The 24266-nt window shown below is 42.7% G+C and overlaps 2 protein-coding genes across 2 annotated transcripts; one reads left to right on the top strand and one right to left on the bottom strand.

Moving 5' to 3' along the window:
* The first annotated feature begins 832 nt into the window (after window positions 1-832).
* dcxr (dicarbonyl/L-xylulose reductase) lies at window positions 833-8603 on the top strand. Its single transcript, XM_084342169.1, has 9 exons — window positions 833-968; window positions 1160-1239; window positions 2697-2794; window positions 4068-4222; window positions 4320-4362; window positions 4555-4654; window positions 5490-5554; window positions 6176-6293; window positions 8362-8603. The coding sequence occupies exons 2-9, from the start codon at window positions 1188-1190 to the stop codon at window positions 8463-8465; spliced, it is 735 nt and encodes a 244-aa protein (XP_084198295.1). The 5' UTR covers window positions 833-968; window positions 1160-1187; the 3' UTR covers window positions 8466-8603.
* A 1725-nt stretch (window positions 8604-10328) lies between these two features.
* Window positions 10329-23837, bottom strand: rac3b (Rac family small GTPase 3b). The gene is made up of 6 exons (XM_084342935.1): window positions 23660-23837; window positions 19244-19315; window positions 17404-17521; window positions 15662-15724; window positions 14907-15066; window positions 10329-13407 (listed from the first exon to the last, which is right to left on the bottom strand). The coding sequence occupies exons 1-6, from the start codon at window positions 23692-23694 to the stop codon at window positions 13277-13279; spliced, it is 579 nt and encodes a 192-aa protein (XP_084199061.1). The 5' UTR covers window positions 23695-23837; the 3' UTR covers window positions 10329-13276.
* Between the last annotated feature and the right edge of the window lie 429 nt (window positions 23838-24266).

The raw sequence follows: 24266 nt of genomic DNA, 5'->3' as shown, positions 1-24266 counted from the left end.
ATCAAACATTTAGTAGATCAGATACTGAACTGGTGACACTGCTGACTGTACAGATCTTCTGTGGTGAACGTTTGTGAAGCATCCAGGACCGTTACACACTAACAGACACACAGCAGTGGTCCAACACACATGGGTAACAACTCAGTAATGATGAAAGAAAAGAAGTTGTGTTTGGACTCAATCAAAACTGGAAATATATTTGATTTTGATGTTGATTATGAGTTTGTCAAAGTCAAAACTGAATTTCAATGACAATGTTGTTGTAACTGAATGTTTCCTGGCAGAAATATCTTTAGAAAGCTTCTGCTAACGCTGCCTCTGTTCTCACATGTCCCAATGAGCTGTGGCAGTGTGAGCCAGCATGGACAACACCAGCAGCCTGAGACTGAAGCAGCTAAATGGGATTCAGCCCGTGCTTTTCCTCCTCACGTCTCAAAATGTCTGCTGTGAAGAAAGATTCAGTTTGACTGTTGGTTTGTTGTTCTGACATGATGAGGGTCTTACTACCTCATAATGATCTTATAATGTGGTTTGTTAGATTACTTAAGTCCCTCTGCCATCATTGGGACATGATCTGAGTCAACAGTCTGATCATTTGTGTTATCACATTAACACAAGCAGTGACCCAGTAGACACCATGCAGGCTGCAGACAGTGGGAGGCCTCCTGCAGGTTCATCTGCTGAATCAATAACTCATGATGACATGATCATGTATAGATATATGAGGAAATAGCCTCCTGTGTGTGTTATTGTCAGTTGGGTGAACTGACCCTTTAACACATCAGCACACAGCCAGCTGACTCCGGTACTTTGTTCCTGTTCTCAGTGACTGAGCAGGACTGACCTGGAAGATAAACACTTCGGACCATTAACTCCGGTGTCAGTTTAAACTTTGAGCCCGGCGGAACACAGAGGAACCACTTCCTGCAGAGTGCAGCCCGGACCGACCGCTCTGTGCCGCTCAGCTGGTAAGAACCTGTCCGACCCTGTTAGAACCTTTAAACAGAACTTTTTATGATTGGTTGAGATGCAGGCAGATATGAGTGAGCTGTAGGAGAAGGATCAGCAGGAGCAGCTGAGTTTGACTCGATTAGCTCCGACGAGTCACATGATCCTTCCGTCGGTTCTGACTCACTTTCTCTCCACACTGTGAGTCCAGTTACAGCTGGTCCCGGACCTGACCCAACATGGAGATTTCATTTGCAGGCAAGCGGGCTCTGGTCACCGGAGCAGGAAAAGGTAAAGACAGCACCGAACACACATAACGTACAGAGCGGACACAGAACCAACACTGACACCTGCAGGCGGGTTTAAGAACTGCAGAACTCTGAGGTCGTGGGTCCAGACAGCCCATCATCACCAGAACCCACATTTAAATATAATCATTATAGCTTTAAAATCATTAATTCATTTAATTATAGTTTATTTTATATTCCTTCATGATTCAAGTTGTTTCCTAACACATCAGATACACCAGCTGAATAATAATGAGTGAGTGAAACGTTTCATACAGCTTCAGTGAAGCTTCAGTTTGCAGAGCATTCAGCTTCCTGAGGTCTGAGGTGACAATAAGAAGTGGGAGTCAACAAGTTAAAGACTCGGAGGTGAAGAAGAGTCATCCAGTCTGAGTTCAGTCAGGAAGGAAGGAAAACACTAGGCTGTAAAATAAATGTGGTGAAAACATTCATGAAAACTGAGTGATGGCTTTTAAATACTGTGTGAAATAATACCAGAGTCAACTTTAATGTATTGGATTTGCTATACAGATAAACACAAATACATCCTGCAAACACAGCACGAGGTCCAGATACACAACCTGACCAGAGAGCCTCGGCCCGTCTCGGTCCAAACTTCCTGTGTCAGCAGTGTAAATAGTTAGCAGCAGAACTGGTGGTTCTGTTGACATGCTGCCCCCTATTTATTTTGAGTACGACTTCGACATTATGCCACTTCTCACATATTATATAACAGCAGTAATGTTATGACTCTTCTTGTTTTCAAGACCAAGATTCCAAACCAACAAATCAAAGAAAAAGGACAGGACACGATTAAACTTTTTCTGTTCGCATTAAAACTTAGCAACCTCCTTAGAAAGAACAACCACCGGTTAGTGTTTTTACACAAAGTTTCCCTGTTTGGATAAAAAAAATGAAGCTCTGTTTCTAAGACAGCGCTCAAAAACTACTGTTGTTACACTGAAGGCACTGGCTCTCCTTTAATCATGGTGAACTCTGACTTTTAGTTCTGATAAAGAAAATAACAACCAGATTTGATGTTTTTAAAACTTATTTAAGAAAAAAAAACTATAAACAGATAATAAACACAGTGAGAGTATACAATTATAGCAGTTATAATTAGAGTTTTTTTACTTTTTTGTATACTGCTTCTAAATGCTGGGCGCTGAAGTAAAGTGTTGATGTAACATGTTTAAACTCTGCGATGAACTAATATGTGAACTTCAGAAAACGGGCCGAGGCGTTAGTGAATTTGCAGGAACCCACAGAGAGTCTGTGAGAAAATGGAATTTAAAAAGCTTTTGTTGGTGGAGCCTGAGACATGTGTGGAATGTGTGTGTGTGTGTGTGTGTGTGTGTGTGTGAGTGTGTGTGTGTGTGTGTGTGTGTGTCAGCTCTGGTGTCACAGCAGCAGCTCTGCTCTGTAATAAGTCTTTGTGTTTATGGATGTTTGCTGTCTCAGGGATTGGCAGGGCCACGGTTCTGGCTCTGGCGCGCTGCGGGGCAAAGGTCACGGCGGTCACGCGCACACAGGCCGACCTGAACAGTCTGGTGCAAGAGGTACACCCCCCCATACCACCACACACCACCACCACAGAGTGGTCACCCATCTGAGGGGCCCCTGTCCCTGACCTGTGACCCCTCCACACCCTCCTCTGTTTCATCCGTCCCTTTGTGCTCCCATTCCATCGCTCCACTCATTATCATCTGAGGTGTCCACGTTACTCTCCACCTCACTGCTCTGTTCACTCCTTCATCTGTTGTCTCTCCTCGTCCTGCTCTACATCTTCATCACTGGTGAGGTGTGAAGAGCAGCTCTCCTCTGATTCACTTCATATCTACAGTAGTTTTTATGCAAAGGATGTAGAAAACATCAACTTACTTTGTCTTGCAGTTATACATAAGGGATGGTAGAGAGCAGAGAGAGTCTCATATTTATGACTTGTGAACCTTCACGTCATCTGACAAATAGACACTGTTCATTGACACTTTTTTGACAATATGTGTATTGTATTTTCTCCACACTAAACACACAAAGCACTCAAAAAACTAGCACTATTGTACTCGACAGACTAGAATCAGATGCTGGTGGATGGAAAGAAATGAACTGACACTTAGTATTAACACAACCTGTCCTGTTATGTCGATACAAAGGTAAAAATTTTACTTTCAATTTCAAGTCAGCAAAATATAACCATCTTCTTATGTACTGTGTTCAGTGCACAGTGGAAGCCTTTGTTTCATGGCAGGAGGATAAAGATGTTCTGCTGTCTCCCTCCAGTACTAGTGTATGGTGTGTCATTCCTTACGTATACCACATTTAACACACAGATCGGGTGTACGAGGGTTGATGCTGTGGAGTAAAACCAGGGTAATTTATAGTCTCATTATCCATTTGTACTGAAGCAGTTTAGACTGAGTGGTAATAGTTTGGATCTGAGACTGTAAAGAAACATCCTGCAAACCTTCTACTGATATTTCTTCATCACGATAGAAACACCAAGCGAGTCGTTCATCCTCTGAACAGTCGACTCTGCTGCAGCTACAGTAATATAGTAACATGTGGAGATCTGGCCGTCTGCCTTAGGATGGCTCAAGTATTAAGATTTGGCAGACCAAGGGAGTTTTGCGTCTTTGTTATGAAGTGTCTAATCTGGAGGTTCTGGAGTGTTTGGGATCAAATCCAAACGTTTGTCTTTTATTGCACTGTAAAGACACTGTGTCCTTTTAATTACCTGGAACAGTAAGCCAGTATAGTTAATCACATTCAGACATTCATTCTTCTTCTTCTGTTACCTGCACTGACATGTGTGCTGCTGGCCTCCTCCCACAGTGTGCGTCCATCACTCCGGTGTGTGTGGACCTGGCAGACTGGGGGGCCACAGAGGCCTCCCTGCAGAACGTCGGCCCCATTGATCTGCTGGTGAATAACGCCGCCTGTGCCAGCCTGCAGTCGTTCCTGGACGTCACACCTGACCAGTTTGACCAGTAAGACAGTGTAGAGAACACTTAGCACATCAGACTCAGGCTTTACTGTTTCTGTAGGTGGCAACCTGTCCTGTCTGTTATGTTCTGTCATCTCCAGGTCGTTCAATGTGAATGTGAAAGCTGTACTGCATGTCTCGCAGGTACAATAATGGCTCTTCAATACATTTGCATGCTCCATTTGCCCTTTCCACTCTTGTTATAAGCTGGGTTGATGTAGATGATGTCCAGATATCTGACAGCAGATATTCTGCTAATCTAAACATTATAAACTCTGCTTCTGCCTCATCTGTCTGCTCCTGTTGACTCAAACAGCGCTATGTCTCTGTGGTCAGATAGTGGCTCGTAGTATGAAGGCCAGAGGATCAGGAGGCTCCATCGTCAATGTCTCCAGCCAGGCCTCACAGTGCGCCCTCAGAGACCACGCTGTCTACTGTGAGTAACAGAGGAACAGACACGTTCCAGCGTTCGAGTCTTTCTCTGGAGAAAAGGTTTTCAGATTTTGGACCTTTTTAAGTAAAAGTAGCTGTTCAGTACATGTGTGAATACATATTTGACACAATCTTCAAGCTGAATTGATTATACTGAATCACTGATGTCACTTTCTGAATTCAATTCTGGCATCTACATTACCCATAATGCAAGTGACCTGCCAATACTAATTACAAAGCACTGTCTGTGAGTTTTCACGAGGAGGTGATAGTCAGAGAATCCCAACGTCCAATCTCACAAACTTTGAGGCACATTTTCTAAACATGAGGGTTCAGAGCTGTCAGATCATCATGTGCATGAGGGCTCTCATTACCCACAGTTCATGGCTTTGTAACATTAAATACGAGCAGCGGACACCTGACAACATTTGGGGGGAAAAAAAGATAAACTAGAAGATGGCTCTTTGGAATATCTGATTGATTTCATTATTCTCTATCCAACATTTTCTAAATCACAACCCAACATCTGACACTTGAATTAGAATTGATTCTCCACTTTAATCACTCAGTTTATGAAACAACTTAAAATTAATGGGTTAGGGTGACAGCCTTTCAGCTGACTGAAGGGAAACTGCTGACTGTACATTTATTTACATGTTTGATTGACTGTCAGCTAGCATTATGGTATAAATAATTACCATACTAATCATACAGATCCACAGGGCAGGCCAGCACTGACTGCAGGTGAACAGGGCCCTGGCTTTCATGCCGTAGCCATGGTGATAGTGAAGTTTCTGCTGTTGGTGTTCAGTCAGTCTTTTTGCTCCTGTCATGATCAGGTGCCACTAAAGGAGCCCTGGACATGCTGACTAAGGTGATGGCTCTGGAGCTGGGACCCCACCAGGTACCCTCACACTTACACAGCATGGAACTGAACTGAATGGTTTGGACCAGATTTTGACTCATTAGATTTTAAAGTATGCTGCATCTAGTTTATCAGTGAGTGATACGAACAATAGGAGCCCATTTATATTATAATATGATGCAATAAACACTGATATCTACTTCATGAGCATTATACTAGAAGTACACTATAGGAGATGAGTACAGTCTGACCTCATCCTGTCCACTCTCCCGGTGATTGCAGGTAATTCCACTCTAATACGGGGGTCTTCAACAGTTTTCAGGCTAAGGCAAAGCTAATAAAGAGAGGGAGCAGGGACCCCTACTACATATAGTGTGTGATATTTTGTGTCATATTAAACTGGACCTACAGTAACATTTAGTTCTGTTTTGTTACGAATTAATCTTTGCCAAAAACATGTTGGATTCATGTTAACGTGTATATTTAAACACTTCTAAAATATTATCAAACAATAACTTGGTGGTCTCTCTGCAGAGATCTGAGTATTAAAGAAGAATATTAATAAATCACAGTACTGAGATGTTTAAGCCCAAACAACGGATCTTAATGGTGCTTTCATTAATGAATGTTGGAATCGTGCCTGTGTTATGTTGTGATCAGATCCGTGTGAACAGTGTGAACCCCACAGTGGTGATGACAGAGATGGGTCGCTTGGGCTGGAGCGACCCAGAAAAAGCCAAGAGCATGACGTCCCGCATCCCCCTCGGCCGCTTCGCAGGTCAGACACCACAGGCTGTGTTCACATACAGTTCTTCAGCAGCAGCTGAACACATTTTCTTTTCATCCTTCCACTCTGTAATACAGTAACGTGTACATTTAGGTCACTGTTTGTCCAAACATCTTTCTGTACAGCGTGTGGTTCATATCCCCTTCGATTATCTGTAACCCCTCGAGTCTGTCAGGCACAATCTGTTATCATCGTATTGTTGTTCCTGGAACATCATCCAGGATCGTTATTGCAACTGACTGATCGCTTTTTTTAAATGTCGGAGCTTTGTGACTTTGGGAAAAGCTAGAAAAAAGCACATGGGAGAGATGATCCTTTTAAAACATGTGGTTAATGCGAAAGGTTCAAAATGAACCCAAACCGTGTTTTCCTAACCCTAACCAAGTATATGTGTCAGACAGACACAGAATAAACTAAGTGAAAGTCCAACACACAACCCACTCAGCCAGAATGGCTTGTGCCTGGTCAATTCACTTGTTGGTCCTGGAGCAACATTATTGTGATATCAGATACATCGTGTCCCATCATGCACTGGGTGAAAGGCAAGGTGCACCATGGACAAGTCACCAGTTCATCTACTTACTACCTGCACAAATTAAAGGCATATTTCATCATTTCTGAAAATACTTCTATAGGATTTTACATACACTGAGTTTGTAAGGTCTCTGGTCAGACACTATAGCCAGTGTAGTAAATCTTTATAGATTTAAGTGTAAGACTGATAAATTCATGTGATTTCACATTGTTCTTATTTTTGTAAAATATCTTAGTTTGTTCTAATACATCAACCTCTGTCCTGATGAAGGTTGGTGGACTGTGTAAATACCAGGGACACAGACTGGAATATGGCCAGGCCTTTATTATTCTTTATCTTTATAAATGTATTAATAAACCTACCCATTCAAAAAACATGTATTTTTAACTTTAGATGAATACACTTTGTATCTACAGTATTTGTTTAGGAGGTAGATGTATTGCTGAACCTGACAGAGCCGCGCTGTTTCCCCTGCTGACAGCAGCATTATCACTTCTTTTTAACCTTAAATAACAGCTTCAAAATCATTTTGATGGTACAGTGGCTTGTAATAGGGTGAAAGGAGTCAGTGAGAGGGCAGGATCACAGTGTTACAGGCATGTTTACTTCAATGCACAAGTGTTCAACACATCACATTGTTCTGACGTAATGAGTTTTGTAGTTAGCATCCACATTATATCTGGCAAATCGTTACAGACCAGGGATCTGTATTAGCGACAGTTGTGTAACACGCAGAAACTGTGGGGGGCGCCAAATTGCATAATATGCCAATTTCTACCATAATGTTGCTTTAAAGTCTTTATGCTGCTTGCTCCCACCATGTCCTCCTCTTTAGAGACACATGGAGGGTTAGCTCCCACCATGTAGCCTCCTCACAGAGTTTATACCAGGCTGCTGAAAAGGAGGCTGATGGTTGATTCAGATTCAGGAATGCAGATTCCATCCTGGTTGTGGAACAATGGAGCAGCTCTTCCCCCAAGCTCATTCAGTCTACATGTGTTTTGTGGACTTGGATAGGGTTCATTATGTCCTCTTATTACTAGAGCAAGAGCCGTGTTCACACGCTCTGTAATAAAGTCCAGCACATCCTGTCAGGATGGTCACGATGCCAATTTGTAGCCAAAGAGTGTAAATCAAATTTAAATCTAATCTTACGGTCAGCATTAAATGGTAAATGGTAAATGGTCTGCATTTATATAGCGCTTTTCCAGTCCTCTCGGACAGCTCAAAGCGCTTTACAACACATGCCACATTCACCCATTCACACACTGATGCCGGAGGCTGCCATGCAAGGCGCCAGCTGCTCATCAGGAGCAATTTGGGGTTCAGTATCTTGCTCAAGGATACTTCGACATGTAACTGGGGGGAGCCGGGATTCGAACCAGTGACCTTCCGATTACTAGACGACCCGCTCTACCTCCTGAGCTACAGCCGCCCCAGCCGTATACACTAAATGTCTCCTGTGTTACATGTATGTAGTGTATACACATACTTACACGCCATACATTTGCTCCCTGTGTGCAGAGGTGGAGGACGTGGTGAACAGTATTTTATTCCTGCTGAGTGATAAGAGCAACATGACTAATGGAGTCACTGTGCCGGTGGACGGGGGCTTCCTGGCCTGCTAACCGGGATGAGTTTCACCTCAGCACGTCGCCTATCTGCTCAGAGAAGAGCAGCAAATACATCCTGTCTCCTGATCTTACTGCATTATACAAATAGAGGTCAATTTAATTAGTAAATAAACTCAAGCACTGCACAACCAACCTGTACGTGTCCCTTTGTGTTTTGTCCTTTCAGTATTTTCCAAGTATTTTCCAATGTTATTTATGTTGGAATACGCAGATGGCGCCACAAAGTACCCTGTTATTATTGTCAAACACGGTGCTTGTTTGTCTCTGAATGTTAATATTTAGTCACACCTTTAATTATAATGGCCACTTGATTCGACCGTACATTACAGAACCAGTCTCACAGCAGTGTTTGCTCTAATAACCAAAGCTGCAGACTGAGGTCACCTGTAGACACCTGGAGAGTTATTTGATCGGCCAGTTGAAGTCCTCCTGTATAGAAGGGACGAATGGGATTTTCATAATCTTGACCAAGTTAAAATGTTTCATAATTTAATTTGGTAGAGTTTGATGGAAGGACCAGCCTGAGGATTAATGGGTTCAGAGGATGAATAGGAGGGTAGGAGAGGATTAAAACATAGTTTTCGACAAAAATGATGCTTATCTTTATTTTTAAAGAGTAGTGCCCTTCAAAACCTTGTACTGTACCCTACTACTATATGATAAAGATCAGTCATATGATTGCATTTATGGTATGTACATGGAGATATAGGTTTTTTGGTAATTTCACTTCATGTATTCAATTTAAATCACTAAACAAATCTAAGATGATCTGGATCCAGAAAACACTATGTGTCAGGTTAACCTTGCACCTAAGCATGTGGACGTTCAGGACAGATAAAGGTATAACACGTATGAGTTATAACTGCCCTCAGTGTAACAACAGGATTCATCTGTTGAGTTGTTTTTCTTTCTCAGATCTCAGTTTATGTCTTCAAATTTCCTATTTTATATAAGAAACAGTCAAAATCACATAAGAAAAAGAAAAGCAGCAAATCATCACATTGGAGAAGATGAAACCAGATAATGTTTGGTAATTGTGCTTAAAGAAATGACTTAAAGGGACAGTTCACCCCAAAATACAAAAACATGTTTTTCCTCTTACCTGTAGTGTTGTTCATCCATCCAGATCGTTTTGGTGTGAGTGAGTTCACCAAAGGAAGCGTGTGTCTACTGATGGATGAGATCAGCCGAGGTGGACAGCATTTGTTTTTACACACTTCACTCTCATGTGGATGAGAAGATAGACGCGTCTTTCTGAGCAATGATATGGTTGGTGTGTCTAGTTTGCTGGACAGAAAATGGTTCCAGAAACTGCTCATAACAAGGTGTGTGGATTATCTTGAGACATCTAGTTCAGTTACACTGGAGAGAAGTCAGATATCTCCGAAACGCTGCAACTCACACCAAAACAACCAAGATGAATAAATAGCACCACAGCTACGAGGAAAAACATGTATTTTTACTCTGGGGTGAACTGTCCCTTTGAAAGATTACGTGATTATCAAAATAGGTATCAATATTCTGTTGATCAACCTCTCAAGCAATCAGCTTTTTGTCTCTGCTGTGTGTGAATAATGAACTGATGTCTGTAGATGAGGCTTTATTCTACCAATTACAACGAAGAGATATTCACGTCACCATGCCCCGGGGCCATGCACCTCAGTGAGGGTCAAAGTGATCATATTATCATATTAGTATGTGCTAATATGGAGAAACAGATTTATTGAACAATACCAAAGGGTTAAGTATTGAATAATGAATATTACTTTCTTTCATGTTGTGAAGTGTAACTTGTGGACTAAAGATAGAATGAAGGAAAGAAAAGGCTGAGGGAACAAATCATGACAGTACACAGAGTACCTTACATATACATTTGTATTTAGTATACAAAAAATTGAAATATTTCACCACACAGACATGTGAAGTAATAAAAAATAAGACAAACAGTTGGAACAAGTATACAAGTCATCTTACATTACATACGTACATGGCCAATGCATTTCATCATACAACCTCTCCTAAGAATTACAGTGGGTCAAATAACCAGAAAAACTTCCATGCAATAAGTAGATTAGAATTTTTCGCTGCGTTTCTCAGCTACATTTCGACACCTTAGCTAGGCAGGACCACACGACATCAGTCAACCACACAGTTTGCTATGCCAACCAAAGACAGCGTGACAGAGAGGACTGCAGTGCTGCGTCTCGCCACAGGAGGGAGACAGACACACTGCAGGCCCGCAACCACACAGAAATGCATTTCATAAAGGTGCAATCTGCACTGTTTGCCACAATGACAAACTCCACAAAGATTGGCCCCTTTATTGTACACTGTTAGCAACACTTCTAACTTCAATATGAGCGACTATAATCCCTTTAGTTTGAATTGTTTTAGAGCTAAATATTCAGGTACATGTAGATAGATATTCATAACGCATTCCTTTTCTAAGGATTATTCTGTACATCACTAGATGTCATTAATATCCATTTTTTTTTCTTTCTTTATGTTCACAGATTGTTGAAAAGTCTTGTGTATTACCACAATACAATATGAAATAGTACCAAAAACTGGACACTAAAAAACTTGGCTTAAAACAATACTGTCTTTATGCACTACCCCAAACTGTCAAACAAAGCTGTCTCACTGATACAGACACGTGCTCGTCCACACACACAAACACCAGCGCTCATATACACGCCTGTGACACACACACACACAGACACACACACACACACACACACTCTCTCTCTCTCTCTCTCTCTCACGCACACACACACACACACACACACACACACACTCTCACTCTCTCTCTCTCTCTCACACACACACACACGGAGAAGAACAGAGACAAGATCTAAACAATGGGATAAATTAAGACAGAATATTTTAAGACCCATGCAAGCTCCTCCACCCCCAGAGGCAGAACTCAGGCAGCAAGGTTGTACAGCCCCCATGTTTGGCATGCTCGTCTGTTCACATGTTCACAGTTAGATGAAGTTACCCACAGACACCGGACTAAGATCAGATGTTTGTTGAAAGTAAGAACACAACCGTGTTCACGGAGCAGATCTTTTTTTTTAGGACACACTGGCGTCTCCACTGCTACCTAGCTGAAAGTGAAATGTTTTGATCAGTAAAAGCAGCAGCTGAGCTGACGAAATTATCTTAACTCAAGGTACGAGCTTTTTTCAAAATCATCAGCCACATCTCACGGGCTGTATTAGTGAAGTAGACCCGTTGAACGACTCACAGAAGTCTTCGTGATGAAGACTGTGGGATACAGCTGAAAGCTGGTAAAGCTAGTCGATGGTTAGGAATATTCAGCTACTATTCACAAGTTGAGCCGTAAGATTAAATATCGCCCTCGACTTCTGAGCCACTTGTTACTGACTTTTGACGGCTGTTACAATCCTTTGCTAGGTCTTTTCCATGTAATCTTTTTCAGTGAACATTTCATAGTGTTGTCCATCAGTCCTGTCACTATCACAGTCCAGTCACCAGGATTCAATGCTAATGTTTCTGCAAAACACAGGTATGTTCAAATGTGTATATTTCACAGTCTATGTACCATCTTGACACGTCTAAAAAATGTGTTCATCACGTTCACATCACATGTTTATTACTTGACTTTCGTGTTGGGAGGTGGAGGGGGTGGTGGTGGAGTTACAGTGACCACAGTTCAAGTCTGTGTTTCAGCATTTGTAAGTGTGGAAACACTGGATATTTTTAAGTTGACCTCGGGACACTGCAGCCCTGTTTGTGACGACAAAAGCAGGTATTTCTAAGCCAAAACGTGATGTTTTCCTCACCCTGACCAAGTGTTTCTGTGCCTTATCAGAGCATGAGCACAGCACTGTGACGAGAGAAAAACATAAAGTTGCAACATAAAGAAACGTAAAGATTTAACTTAGCTGTGGTTTTGCAGAAACGTACTCGGCCAGCATTTATTCTGGCGACTGGTCTGAGTATCAATAATACTTTACTCACTAAACTGCTGGGATGTTTAAAAGGGACACAAGCAGTCAGACCTCTGTTCCAGCAGGCCACGCCCACTGTTACCTCTTGTTTTAAGTTGTAGCACCTTCATTAACATTTTCTGTAAAACATACTTTTTAAATACACTGATTTGGTAAAAGGCATATTAGCGCAAAACTAATATAATGAAGATCATGAGTTAGATTTTCACATTGCTAATTACTGATTGGGCTGAGGGCTTAAACTACAAAAATAAGGAATGTCCCTTTAACGAGTCACATTATTTCCACTGAAGACATCATGCATGCTGTGTTTGTGAGTCTAGTGACTGCAGGCAGTTGCATTTTGCTCTGTCACTTCCAACAGCTTTCTGTGTGCATGCCGGTAGTATGCGTCTCCACATGCTGATCTTAGACCAGGAGCTGAGGGTAACTTCTGACCTGAAGGCGTATTCACAGTTCACTTTCTAGCTAGTCAACACTGCATTAATTCAAGCAAGCATGGCTGAGAAAGAAGAGATGTTGTAGTATGAAGACAAGTAATAGAAACCTCTGTCAGCCCTCATGGCAACTTGATGTAGTTCTATGAGTACAAAGTAGGTGGACAGTCAATGTCTTTCACAAAGAACCTATGAATCTATTCAGTAATGGTAAAAAAATCAGATTAAATATTGGCCTTGTTACCAATATCGCTTTGAAAAAACATCAATATAAAGAAAGCAATCTCAGCAGTGCACACTCACGCTCGCTAGTTTTCTCTCTCATCCTCTCAGAGAAGTAGTGGTTGTTGTTCATGGTGATGTAGTGTAGTGTTATAGCAGTGTTTCCTCCTCAGAACATGGTGCACCTCTTTCCCCTCTTCTTCACTGGTGGTGGGCAGAGCACGGCTCGGATAGCCTCGTCGAATACCGTCTTCAGGCCCCGCTGGGTCAGCGCAGAGCACTCCAGGTACTTCACGGCCCCTGGGGAAGGAGGCGGGCATGATGGGAAAAAGATTTCTCAGTGACACTTGGCGACACTGCTGCTAGTGCTCAAGTATACCAATATTCAAAGGGAGACGATTAAAAACAGTGTCGAGACTGTTAAGACACGTAAAGGCACGGAGCTGTTTGGAGAGAGATCAGGGAGGAACGCTGACGCAACCAGGAGGCATGCTCAGAAACTGGTCAACAATAATGCAAGCTAAGTGTAAAATATGCAGGACAGTATATGAGGGTTTGGACAAAGAAACTATCATAGGAGTTTAGCGAGTTTGCTTTTTTGTTTTCTTCTTTTTTTTGCTTTTTTTTGTTCCCCTTGATTCACAGCTGAGAGGAATAGTAAAGGCGTGGTCAGCCAAGATCACATAAAGACCGGAGGTATGTGGAAAACAGCTGACTGAGTCTGCAGCAGCACCTGTGAAGCTCACTGAGTAACATGTTGTATGTTGTTGAGTAACATGTTGTGCTGCAAAAAGTGCCCAGAAGTCACACTTGAGTAAAAGTAAAGATATCTTGTTAAAATATTACACAGGTCAAAGTGAAAATGAATAATATTTGAGTGACAGTCATAATGTATCCGATATCAAATGTACTTTAGTGAGTATGTATGAATCCAGTGTACCAAGATCAATGATGATGATCGTTGATCGATTATTGGATCTGATATTCAGCATTTTTCTGATGAACACAATCAGTGTATGTTTATCTGATTGTTGATCGTATAAAATCAATTTAAAATGTGAAACTTGGCTCTGATGCAGTCTGCAAAGTAACTAGTAACTAAAGTTGTCAAATAAATGTAGTGGATTAAAAAGTTAGATATTTGCATCCAAACACGTAGTGGAGGTAAAAAGAAGCAGAACATTTAAATATTCAAGTTGAGTTCAAGTACCACAAAACTGTACTTACATATAGTACTTTGGTAAATGTACTTAGTTACATTCCAACCCGACCACCTCACTGTGATGAGCTGCTGCAGAAACAGTTGAGGCACAGATCTGATCTGTTTGTGTTCATATGAAGGCAGCAACATACAGCCATGCTGACTCTTCTCCTTGCTTCCGATCTTTATGCTAAGCTAGGCTAACCACATCCTGGTTCTAACTCTGTACTTAAAGGGGAATTCTTGTATTTTAAACCTGGGCCTCATGTTTACATATTTTGGTTGATAAATGACTCACAGATACAAAATGTATTGAAATCAAAATGATATAGTTTGTTTATGGCCTTACGTAACTTTCAGTTCAGGCGATTTCCTTTAAGCTTCAAATATCATAAAAGTTCAATCGTGAGGATTATATTGCTGAACAAAACGTGTTTCATATACTCATAGTGTTCGTCACAGAACAAACATACAGGAGGGAACCAGGACGATGATAACTTCACTCCTGCAGCACTCTCACTTATAAGGCTCATTAATTGTAAAAAAAAATCTGCATACAGAACGTATCCAGTTGTGCACACGCCACACACTGCCTCACCAATCTCTCTCGCCATGGCCAGGCCCTGTGGGTAGGTGATGGGGGACAGCTTCTTGTCTCGCAGCCTCTCGATGGTGTCCTTGTCATCTCGCAGATCCAGCTTGGTGCCCACCAGGATGATGGGTGTGTTGGGGCAGTGGTGTCTCACCTCAGGGTACCACTGGGGCACCACACACACAAATGCACGTGTACATATGCATATACAAAGGACAAAGTCAGTGAGAGAGGAGAAGGAGAAGAGTTAGCAGGATACAGAGGCAGAGCGATTAGCGCCTTCAGACAATGACATTCAACACGACTCTGTGAGCTGTTCTAATAGAGCTGTCTGGATGGAAGCAAAGATGTATGAACACAAAACATCTCCAGGCAAAGTCAACCTCCAATCACATGACATGATAAGAGAATCCCATCAGACCAGAAGCATACAGACTCTACAGAGGGAGGCTGGACCTTCAGGAAAGTGCCATTTCATCTGAGAGCATCTCATGATGCTCAGCAGACCAAACCACAGCCGGCCGCCAGGCTCCCTCTGCAGAGTGTCTGGACTCGTTCAGACCTCGTCTTACAACACGTCTCTGTGCTGAACCACCCGGGGGGGTCCCTCCAAACCCAGACTGTTCTAAGCTGAGGTCTGAGCGGCCGCGGCAGCAGTGTGAGAAGCCAGGTGGAGCCATAGATGTGCCTCCTTGTGGTCAGACTCGGCATGGAGGGGGACAAAGGGAGAGGGTGGGCGGACGGCCAGTCAGCGTACTGACCTTAGCTCGGACGTTCTCAAAGGAGGCCGGACTGACCAGGGAGAAGCATATCAAGAACACATCCTGGGAGAGAACCAGAGAGACGGCTAGTTGAGAGCAACATCTATGTGTGTGTCCGAGTGCGTGTGTGTGTGTGTGTGTTCATGGAGCCACAACAATGATCCTCGTTAATCTCTGATTCACAGCTAAAGTCTGTTTTTTATAAAAAGGCTCAGAGGAGTTTTAGGTCGACTAACAGCGACTCATCTAAGATCTGCTCTGTTCAGACCAAAGATCTGCCACGAGACGATCTGAAAGCACTTGCAATGCGCCGTCAGATTACACAAACGCAACCAGACAAGATGGTGTATCGTTTCCATAGCAACGACTCTCTGTCCTTGTTTCCAACCACAGGCGATTTTAGGCTCTGTTTATTGGATGCTCGAGCACACCTACATTCATCTCAGCACTCCTCAAATGTAAAAATAACCATCACCAGTTTTCTTTCTCATATTCTCCGCCCCCTGAAAGAAACAAAATATATCCTCATGTTATTTCATTAATGTGAGCTCATTTCAGCAGCACAGCGCGAGTCCTCGCTGTACTCTGTTGAATTTGAAAGCAGTAAAGATGCTGACTGCAGTGTATTAATAGACTGACTTCCATTTGTCGGTCCTAAATACTCTGTTTGCTTTATTCATTATCAGGTGACATGTCATCTGCATAAAGAAGGTCTGTGTGTGATGGTCAGAACAAAAGGGCAGCGACGAGAGAGAGAAAGAACAGAGAGAGAGCAGGAGGAGGATTTTCAAAATGTTATGAGTCCATCGGTAGTGAGTTACTTGCTACAGTTGCATTTAGTATTGATGGAATGGCAAAAACATGGAGTGTGTGAGAGAGTGCAGCAGAAGAAGAGGTTGATCAGACATACAGCTGTTCTTCAGTCTTACTGATGAGGTGATTCTCTCTTTGTTCCATCCATAATCAAACCTTACGTTCTACAACCAGCCGGTGGCGACACCATCAGCCGGCCTGAGCTGAGCTGAGCTGGGCTGAGCTGAGCTGAGCTGGGCTGAGCTGAGCTGGGCTGAGATGGAGCAGTTCCCACCTCTGCAACTTTTCCCTGAAACGTTCTAAAACCCGGGTTAGTCTCATGGTGAATCTTTGGTCTGAACCGGGTCAGGATCATGTTTTCTTGTTGTGACTACAAGCCAAATGGTTCTGTTTGGTTAAGTATAACAACATGTCACTTTATTTTGTAACATCACAAACTTGTGTGTGACTTTGTTTCATTAAATATCTTATACATTGTAGGAACAAGTTTTGTAATTTCAGTTATATTGTGTTAACTTAAGGTAATTAAAGTGAATAGACAGAATCCTTTTTCTAAATGTCTTTCACATTTTAGGCTTTCTAGATTATCTTTAAAGGGTTATTGTTGACACGTTATATAACAATAGACTTTACATCATTATGTATACGCCCACCAGATTCCATGTTATGTCTTCACCCAGTCAATCTATACAGGACGTACAGCTGTTCCACCTGACAGATGTTAGCTATAAACATTCAGTAAGAACTTCTCTCTAAGTAAGAATGTTTGTTTACTTCAACACATCATTAATTATTAATGATTATTAAAATAATAATAATTATTATTAACAGCAGCGTGTGTTGAAATGTTGCGCAGCTATCTCAGTATATACACATGAGTGCATGAGTCTGTGTGTGTGTGTGTGTTTGGGTGGAAGAGGTGTGAGTACCGTCTGTGGGTACGACAGTGGTCTGAGCCTATCGTAGTCCTCCTGTCCGGCTGTATCCCAAAGGCCCAGATTCACTGGTTTCCCATCCACCATCACATTGGCAGAGTAGTTGTCAAAGCTGCAAGAAGGCAGAAACCCCACTGAGTACAATGCAGCAAGACGGAGGACGTGTGCACCTGCTGTGGTTGATTTGGTAGCATTTCCAAAGTAAAGGGACTGAGATCGATGACTGTAATGATGACGATGTGAGAATCTACTGTGATGAACAATAACGATCTATCGGGAAACCCTCTTCTATTCTAAATCACATTACTGTAACAGTCAGTCTTCAAACACACCTTGCTCGGCAGTTCACTCTGTGTGTCTAGAAAGGATGCCACAGTGTTTCAGTAAGTTTTCATCTGGTATTTTTTAACATGGATTTTATGCTTATTAATTATTATATTGTTTATGATGAACTCAGGTGTACCTTTTGACTTGATTATGTAACTTCTAGTTGATTGTCACCAGACGGTGTTGTGAACTCACTGCAATAGTTCAACATTTTGGGAAATATCAGAAAGATATCAGTATCAGATCTGTCTGTTAAATAAAGGTTGAAACCACCACTGGTTATTTCAGCTTTGCTTCATTTAGCTTAGTTGAGCTTAAAGATTGGAATCAGAGGGGAGAGCAAACCTGGCTCTGTCCAACGGGCCTAAAATACACCTACCTACACCTCTGATGCCCACCAAGTAACAGATTACATCTCCACTGTTTTATCTGTACAGGACATATCTGTATTATCAGCTATTTATCAGTATCTGTGAAATTATAGCTGATAGACAGAGCTGATTATAGTAGAGGAGGAGGAGGAATAGAAGGAGAAGGAGAAGAAGGAGGAGAAGAAGGAGAAGGAGAAGGAGGAGGAGGAGGAGGAGGAGGAGAGGAAGAAGGAGAAGGAGAAGAAGAAGAAGAAGAAGAAGAAGAAGAAGAAGAAGAAGAAAGCCAAAGTGTAGACTAGAGAGCTGAACATGTCGCAGCATTTTAGGAGAACAACAACATGATTGTAATCTGCAACACATGTTCTTTAAGAGCTCTGACAGGAGGGACTAAGTATACGTAAGTGTATATATACACGTTTTAACACAACAAATCTTATTGGATCTCTGGAATACTAAACACATCTGAACCTTTCTAACCCTCAGTTGTGCAGAAACTACAGGTTAGGAACTTGAACAAAATGTGAAATGATGGGTTATCTTATTGGTATCGACCATTAGAAAGAAGTAATTATCTGTAGCGGCTGAACAAACTACATCATGCATCCCTAGCTTTGGTTTTATTGGTGTTAGGTGCACATCCAACTCAAAGCTTCCAGTGGTATTAAATAATAAATGAGCCGGTCATTGATTAGTAATATCGTCTCCTAAAGTCTGATCCTGAGATTATACATTGAGAGCCCCAGAGGTCTGAGCAGTATCTTTATTCACACATCCACTTATTGTTTTTACACTTAGTTCACTCCAGGATTCCCATTTCTGTCCACTTCCTGTCGCTGCTTGGTTAGGTTAGATAACTTATCTCATGTGCATATTTTGACAGTCGTGTCCCACTAGTTGCAAAGCTACGACATTACATAAACGTGAACATTAAGTCTCAGTGACGCTCCTGGAGCAACATTAATATTGATATTCCAGAGACGACACTGACACAGGGACATCAGATTATGCATTTAGTCTCACAGTACATATTTTCCATAGCACATGCTTTCAAGTTATTTGGTCCTACAACATGAAATCACTGCATACATGACATGAGTGTGAGGGCACGTGTAGTGTGTAGTGTGTAGTGTACTCACACAGTGGGGATGTATTCACCGGGGAAGGCATTGGTGGTGTAGCTAATCAGCAGACAGGTCTTTCCCACAGCCCTGAAGAAGAGGGACAGTAGAGGACACATGTACACATGAACAACACAGTTCGCCACTCAGACACAAAAACTAACTCTGTGTACACTGTGTGTGAGTGTGTGTGTGTGTGAGTGTGTGTGCATGACTATGAGAGTAAAGGCAGGCTGCTATTCCCTTTTACTGTGCCACACAGACACTGGCCTACATTCATGTAGCCTGAGGGACACAGTAGCCCCTATGATACACTCCCCCCTCCCCGCACACACACACACACACACACACACACACACACACACACTCACATAAACAGGCACAACCTACCACTCCTGCTCACATACAGTACACACAACACCCCCACTACTCTACTGTACTGACACGAGCCACAGATCGGTGGTGGCATGGACGAGTATTGGCTGTTTGCTCATGCACGAGGCAGTGAGCCACTCTGTGTGCACGTCTCCATACACACAGCAAATGTTATAGACACACAGTGCCAATATGTGTGAGGGTCAAGAGACTGATTTGAGGTCAGTGGGTTTATCTGGTCAGGATGGAGAGCAGAGATGAAAGTACAGGGGCTGGTTCAATCGGCTTCTCTTTCAATACAGTATTCAGTCAGGAAGAAGACCATTGTGTTCATGTGTTCTTCTCATTAAAGGGCTCTGTCAGTGGTGTAGCATTAAACCTCAGTCAACCTGAGGGACTAGTAAGAAACTGGTTAAAAAAAAGAATGGACAGAACTGGTGCAGCACAGGCTGAGAGTCCTGACTTCAGTCCCACGTTGGGTCACTGCATCCTACACAACAGAACGCCTGATGTTGTCTCTTCTTTAAAGTGGATTCAGCCTCAACACAAACTTAAATTAATAAGCAATGTGACAGAGTTGTAAATGGGATGAGTTAATGAACTTAAGTTTTGTAATTCACAAAACAGAGCTGCAGCATCCTCCCGACATAGCTGGAGACGTTTAAAAATGTTTTAAAAAGACAAACAGTGTCTTCAAACAGTGCGTCTCGCGTAATCCAAGTCTCTGGATCCCTGAGCTCCTAAACAGATTAGACATTTTCACCAGACACACAGGCTTGTACAGTCACCTCAGAACAGATGCTTACAAAGGCTGGGCGACATATATATATATATGATATATGATATATAGCCTTCTGGAGATATGAGACCATATACTGTCTTGTGTGATACACAAATGTTGTGTTTTCCTGGTTTTAAAGCTGCAGTACAGTAAAGTGATGTCACTTTCTGAACACTTGTCTTCAGCCATTGAATCCACATTAATGATGATTACTGATCAGAAATCTCATTGTGTTGAATATCGATATTGAAGTGAGGCCTATTTGGTCAAACATACTGTGTGATATTTGATTTTATCACCCAGTCCTAACATTGATGACGTGCTTCTGGGAATAATTCAAAATATCCAGGTAAATATTGTTTACTGCGATATGGCTTGGCGGCTACAGTTTAAAGGGTGTAAACAACATCTTCTCAAATCAATCTGGGATCTCGGGGCTTCTGGAGACTTGGATTACTCTGACTGTAACAAACTGGACCCACATGGAACAGAAACACTGCAGAATTCATCCAATCAAACCAGAATCCAAAACTGGATTAATTAAAGCAGCAGTTATTGATTCTCCTAACTGCACAATCTGTGTTTCATACTGAAACACATCCACAGGCCTCTACCTTAGACTTCTGATCAAAGAACTGCAACAGATCCAAGGCTTGAAGCACTCAGGCTGTCACCTAACAGGGACTACTGAGCACCAGCGTGACGTTAACCTCCAAGACACACAAAGTTACTCCTTCTAACAGATATATTACATATAAAATCACTTTCAAAACACAACTGGATACAAAGATACTGTAGAGCGAGCTGAAGCAAATAAGTGAACATAGTGTGAGTCAATGATGTTATAACCTGAGAACATGCATCTTGATGCTTTATGTGTTCAATCTATAAATGTATAAAGAGACACTAGAGGACAATAACAGACAGATCTGGAGTTTCTGAGAGTGTAACACCGGGCTGTTACAATATGCACACAAACACACACACAGATGTGTGCGCTAACTAGCTGCAGCTAGCGTCTGTGCAGCTGGTACAAAGGCCTCTTCAGACATCTGGACCCGTCATCAGTGCTTTTCCAACTGTGACATGTCAAAATGTCTCAATTCAATTCAATAAATCTTTATTGCCCAACAACAAGTCCACTTCATCAACAAGTGATGGCTAACATCAAGTTTACACATTTAAGTGCAGTGAATAAAGATGTGACAGTGGGATGTGCAGGGGGCAAAGGTAAACTGGTCGATGGCTGATGGCAGCAGTAAGGACAGCAGCAGTCCTGAGCTGTGGAGCTCCTGAGCCTGAGGACCAGGGCGGAGACACATGGCCTTACAATAACATCACAATATGTTTAGGCTACATCACTTATAGCACTATATTATCTCATATTTAGAAGTCTCCTCTGAAGCACTTCAGGCTACGACTGGATGAAATCATTTATCACAACATTTCTGATATCCATATTGTATTTTGTATCGATATTGCGATAGTAACATTGTTACCTTGAATTCTTATATCTTCAATTTTTAACTGTAAAATATCCTGTCTGCATTTTACATCAAGTGTTTGATGACCACACTGAGGGATCGTTGCAAAACATGTGTGGTCCTAACTTTTCACTTCCTTCTGGTCGGTAAGTTCAGAAGATGACATCACTTTACTGTAGCGCAGCCTTTAAAACCAGGAGAGGGTGTGGTTCAGATCAGGTGAAGCTCTGTGATCCTCTCCTTCTGAACACCTTCACCACACACACACACACACACACACATACACACACAATGTATGTTGCTAGCTAAATACACAACGTCTATACAATGTGCACAGTGGCTTTTGCAGCAAACTCAAGCAGACAGCATCAATACACACATTTGTTCAAATCGCATGAAGCACAAGCTAAAGGTCTGAGCACACCTGCAGACCCTCCCTGCCACGCCCTGATGTATATCTAAAGGATGTTCACACAGATTCAGTCTGAAGTCAAACTAACATCATTAAATGGTCTCACAGCAGCTCGTCCAGCATACGTTTCTGAAAGCCCCGAGATCAGAATTGAATTGAAAAGACGTTATTAAAATCTTCACTGTCAGCCTGCTGTCTGAGGTGATGCTGAGCTCGATGCTCGTCGAGGGTGTAAATAACTTAAAAAAATCTTTTAAAAATGGATTTTGGATCTGGAAGTTGCTCGAGGTTTGGATCAGCTGTTTGGAGCAGCATTTCATCTTATTGTTTTTCATTGGATTTTTATGATTTAAATCAAGTCTCCAGCTACTTCAGTTGTCCAGGAGAACGCTGCGACGCGGTTTCACTGTGAAGCTCCAGAAGTGTTTGGTGGACGACCAAAAAAATGACCCAACTTTCCATCGGCATCGGGGTGAGGAGGTAAGGACTGACTGTTCATTTTTGGGTGAACTGTTCCTTTAAGACTTTCTGTTATAGTATTGAGTGTTGAAGCTCAGAATGAGACGAGCCTCATGATGGTTGTTTTTTCAGCTTTAACCCAGGATGAGTGAACAGAGCCTGATGCATAAAACTGGAGGAATGCTCCTTTAAGTGATTTATGACAACAGTAGTCTTTCTGCACAAATCATCTGTGACATACCATTATTAATGTACAGATGAGGATTAAAGGCACAAACTTTCTTTACAGTTCTCAGATGAACAATAATGAACTGTCGCCCGTTCATATCTCTGCAGTCTCTCTCTAATCACACAAACATGACTTTAATTCGAGGCCTATTCTTGATTTTCCAGAGATTTGACATGAATGTCAGAGCTCATTTTTCTGGCCTTCATCTTGACATGAAGCTTTGAGCAGAGCCTCACAGACGGACTGAGCCTGACAGACGGACTGAGGCTGACAGACGGACAGGCTGAGGCTGACTGGGTCTGGATGCAGTAAGAAAGGCTCGGTGTGAGCAGGATGAGGGCAGCGGGCCTGTCGGCCACTGACAGGGCCACAAATTCCTTAGCGTGCATCAGCACTTCAGCCTGCCTCCAGTGGCCTACGAGGCGTGTAGGTGTTCCCGCATAGCATCCCGAGGCGCTCCGCCGCTAGCGACACAAAGAACCGGAGAGCACGACGCGACCGAACCGAACGAACCCACAAAGCAGAGAAGAGAGCGAATCTACCGTGCATCGACAGAAAACCAGGCGAACAGCCCGCCGAGCCCCAGCCCCTTTTCCTACATAGCATCCTCCCATCATCCATCCATCCGTGGCCGCTCCACTGAATCTGTATGAGACAATGTGCGGCCGCCGTGCCGCTGCAGCTTCGCTCTTACCCGTCGCCGACCACCACACATTTGATAGCTTGCATTTCTGCGAGAGCTGGAGGCTTCCAAGGAGCCGCGCTGCTGGTTCGATAGATCCGACAGTGTGCGCTGAGGTCTCGGATGAGAGCAGTGGGCCAGTCCGCTCGGCGATGGAGCCGCAGTGAAAGGGGTCGATGACGAGCAGAGCCGAGCGCCTCCGGGAGGAGCCGAGCGTGTTTAAAGGCGCAGGCAGCGGGACGGAGGAATCCTGGCGGAGGGCGAGAGCGTTCACTGCTTCTACTTCCGGCTTCGCTTCAGTTCGTTCGCGGAGCAAATGAGTCCCTGTCGGGCTCACGTGGACCGGTTCTGAAAGCTTTGCACTGAATGTCAGAATAGAAGTGATGATGTTCTTAAATTTGATTCAGTATCTCTATATTTGTCCTAAAGAGGCAACATTTGGACCTAATATCTCATAGCTTTTTTTTTTGAGTCCATCCTGAGACAATATAATCCCAGGAGGTCCATTAGGTATTAGAAAAGTCAGCTGGAGTCTCTAGTGCAAGCTCCCATGCTGCTCACAGACCAAACAATACTCTTACTAATCTTTAATTAGTTAATTTAAGCCACTGTAACATTG

Source organism: Pagrus pagrus, assembly GCF_965226575.1.
Source record: "Pagrus pagrus genome assembly, chromosome: 21".
Taxonomy (NCBI): Eukaryota; Metazoa; Chordata; class Actinopteri; order Spariformes; family Sparidae; genus Pagrus; species Pagrus pagrus.
Note: the sequence above shows the minus strand (reverse complement) of the source record. Positions and strands in the feature narration are given on the sequence as shown.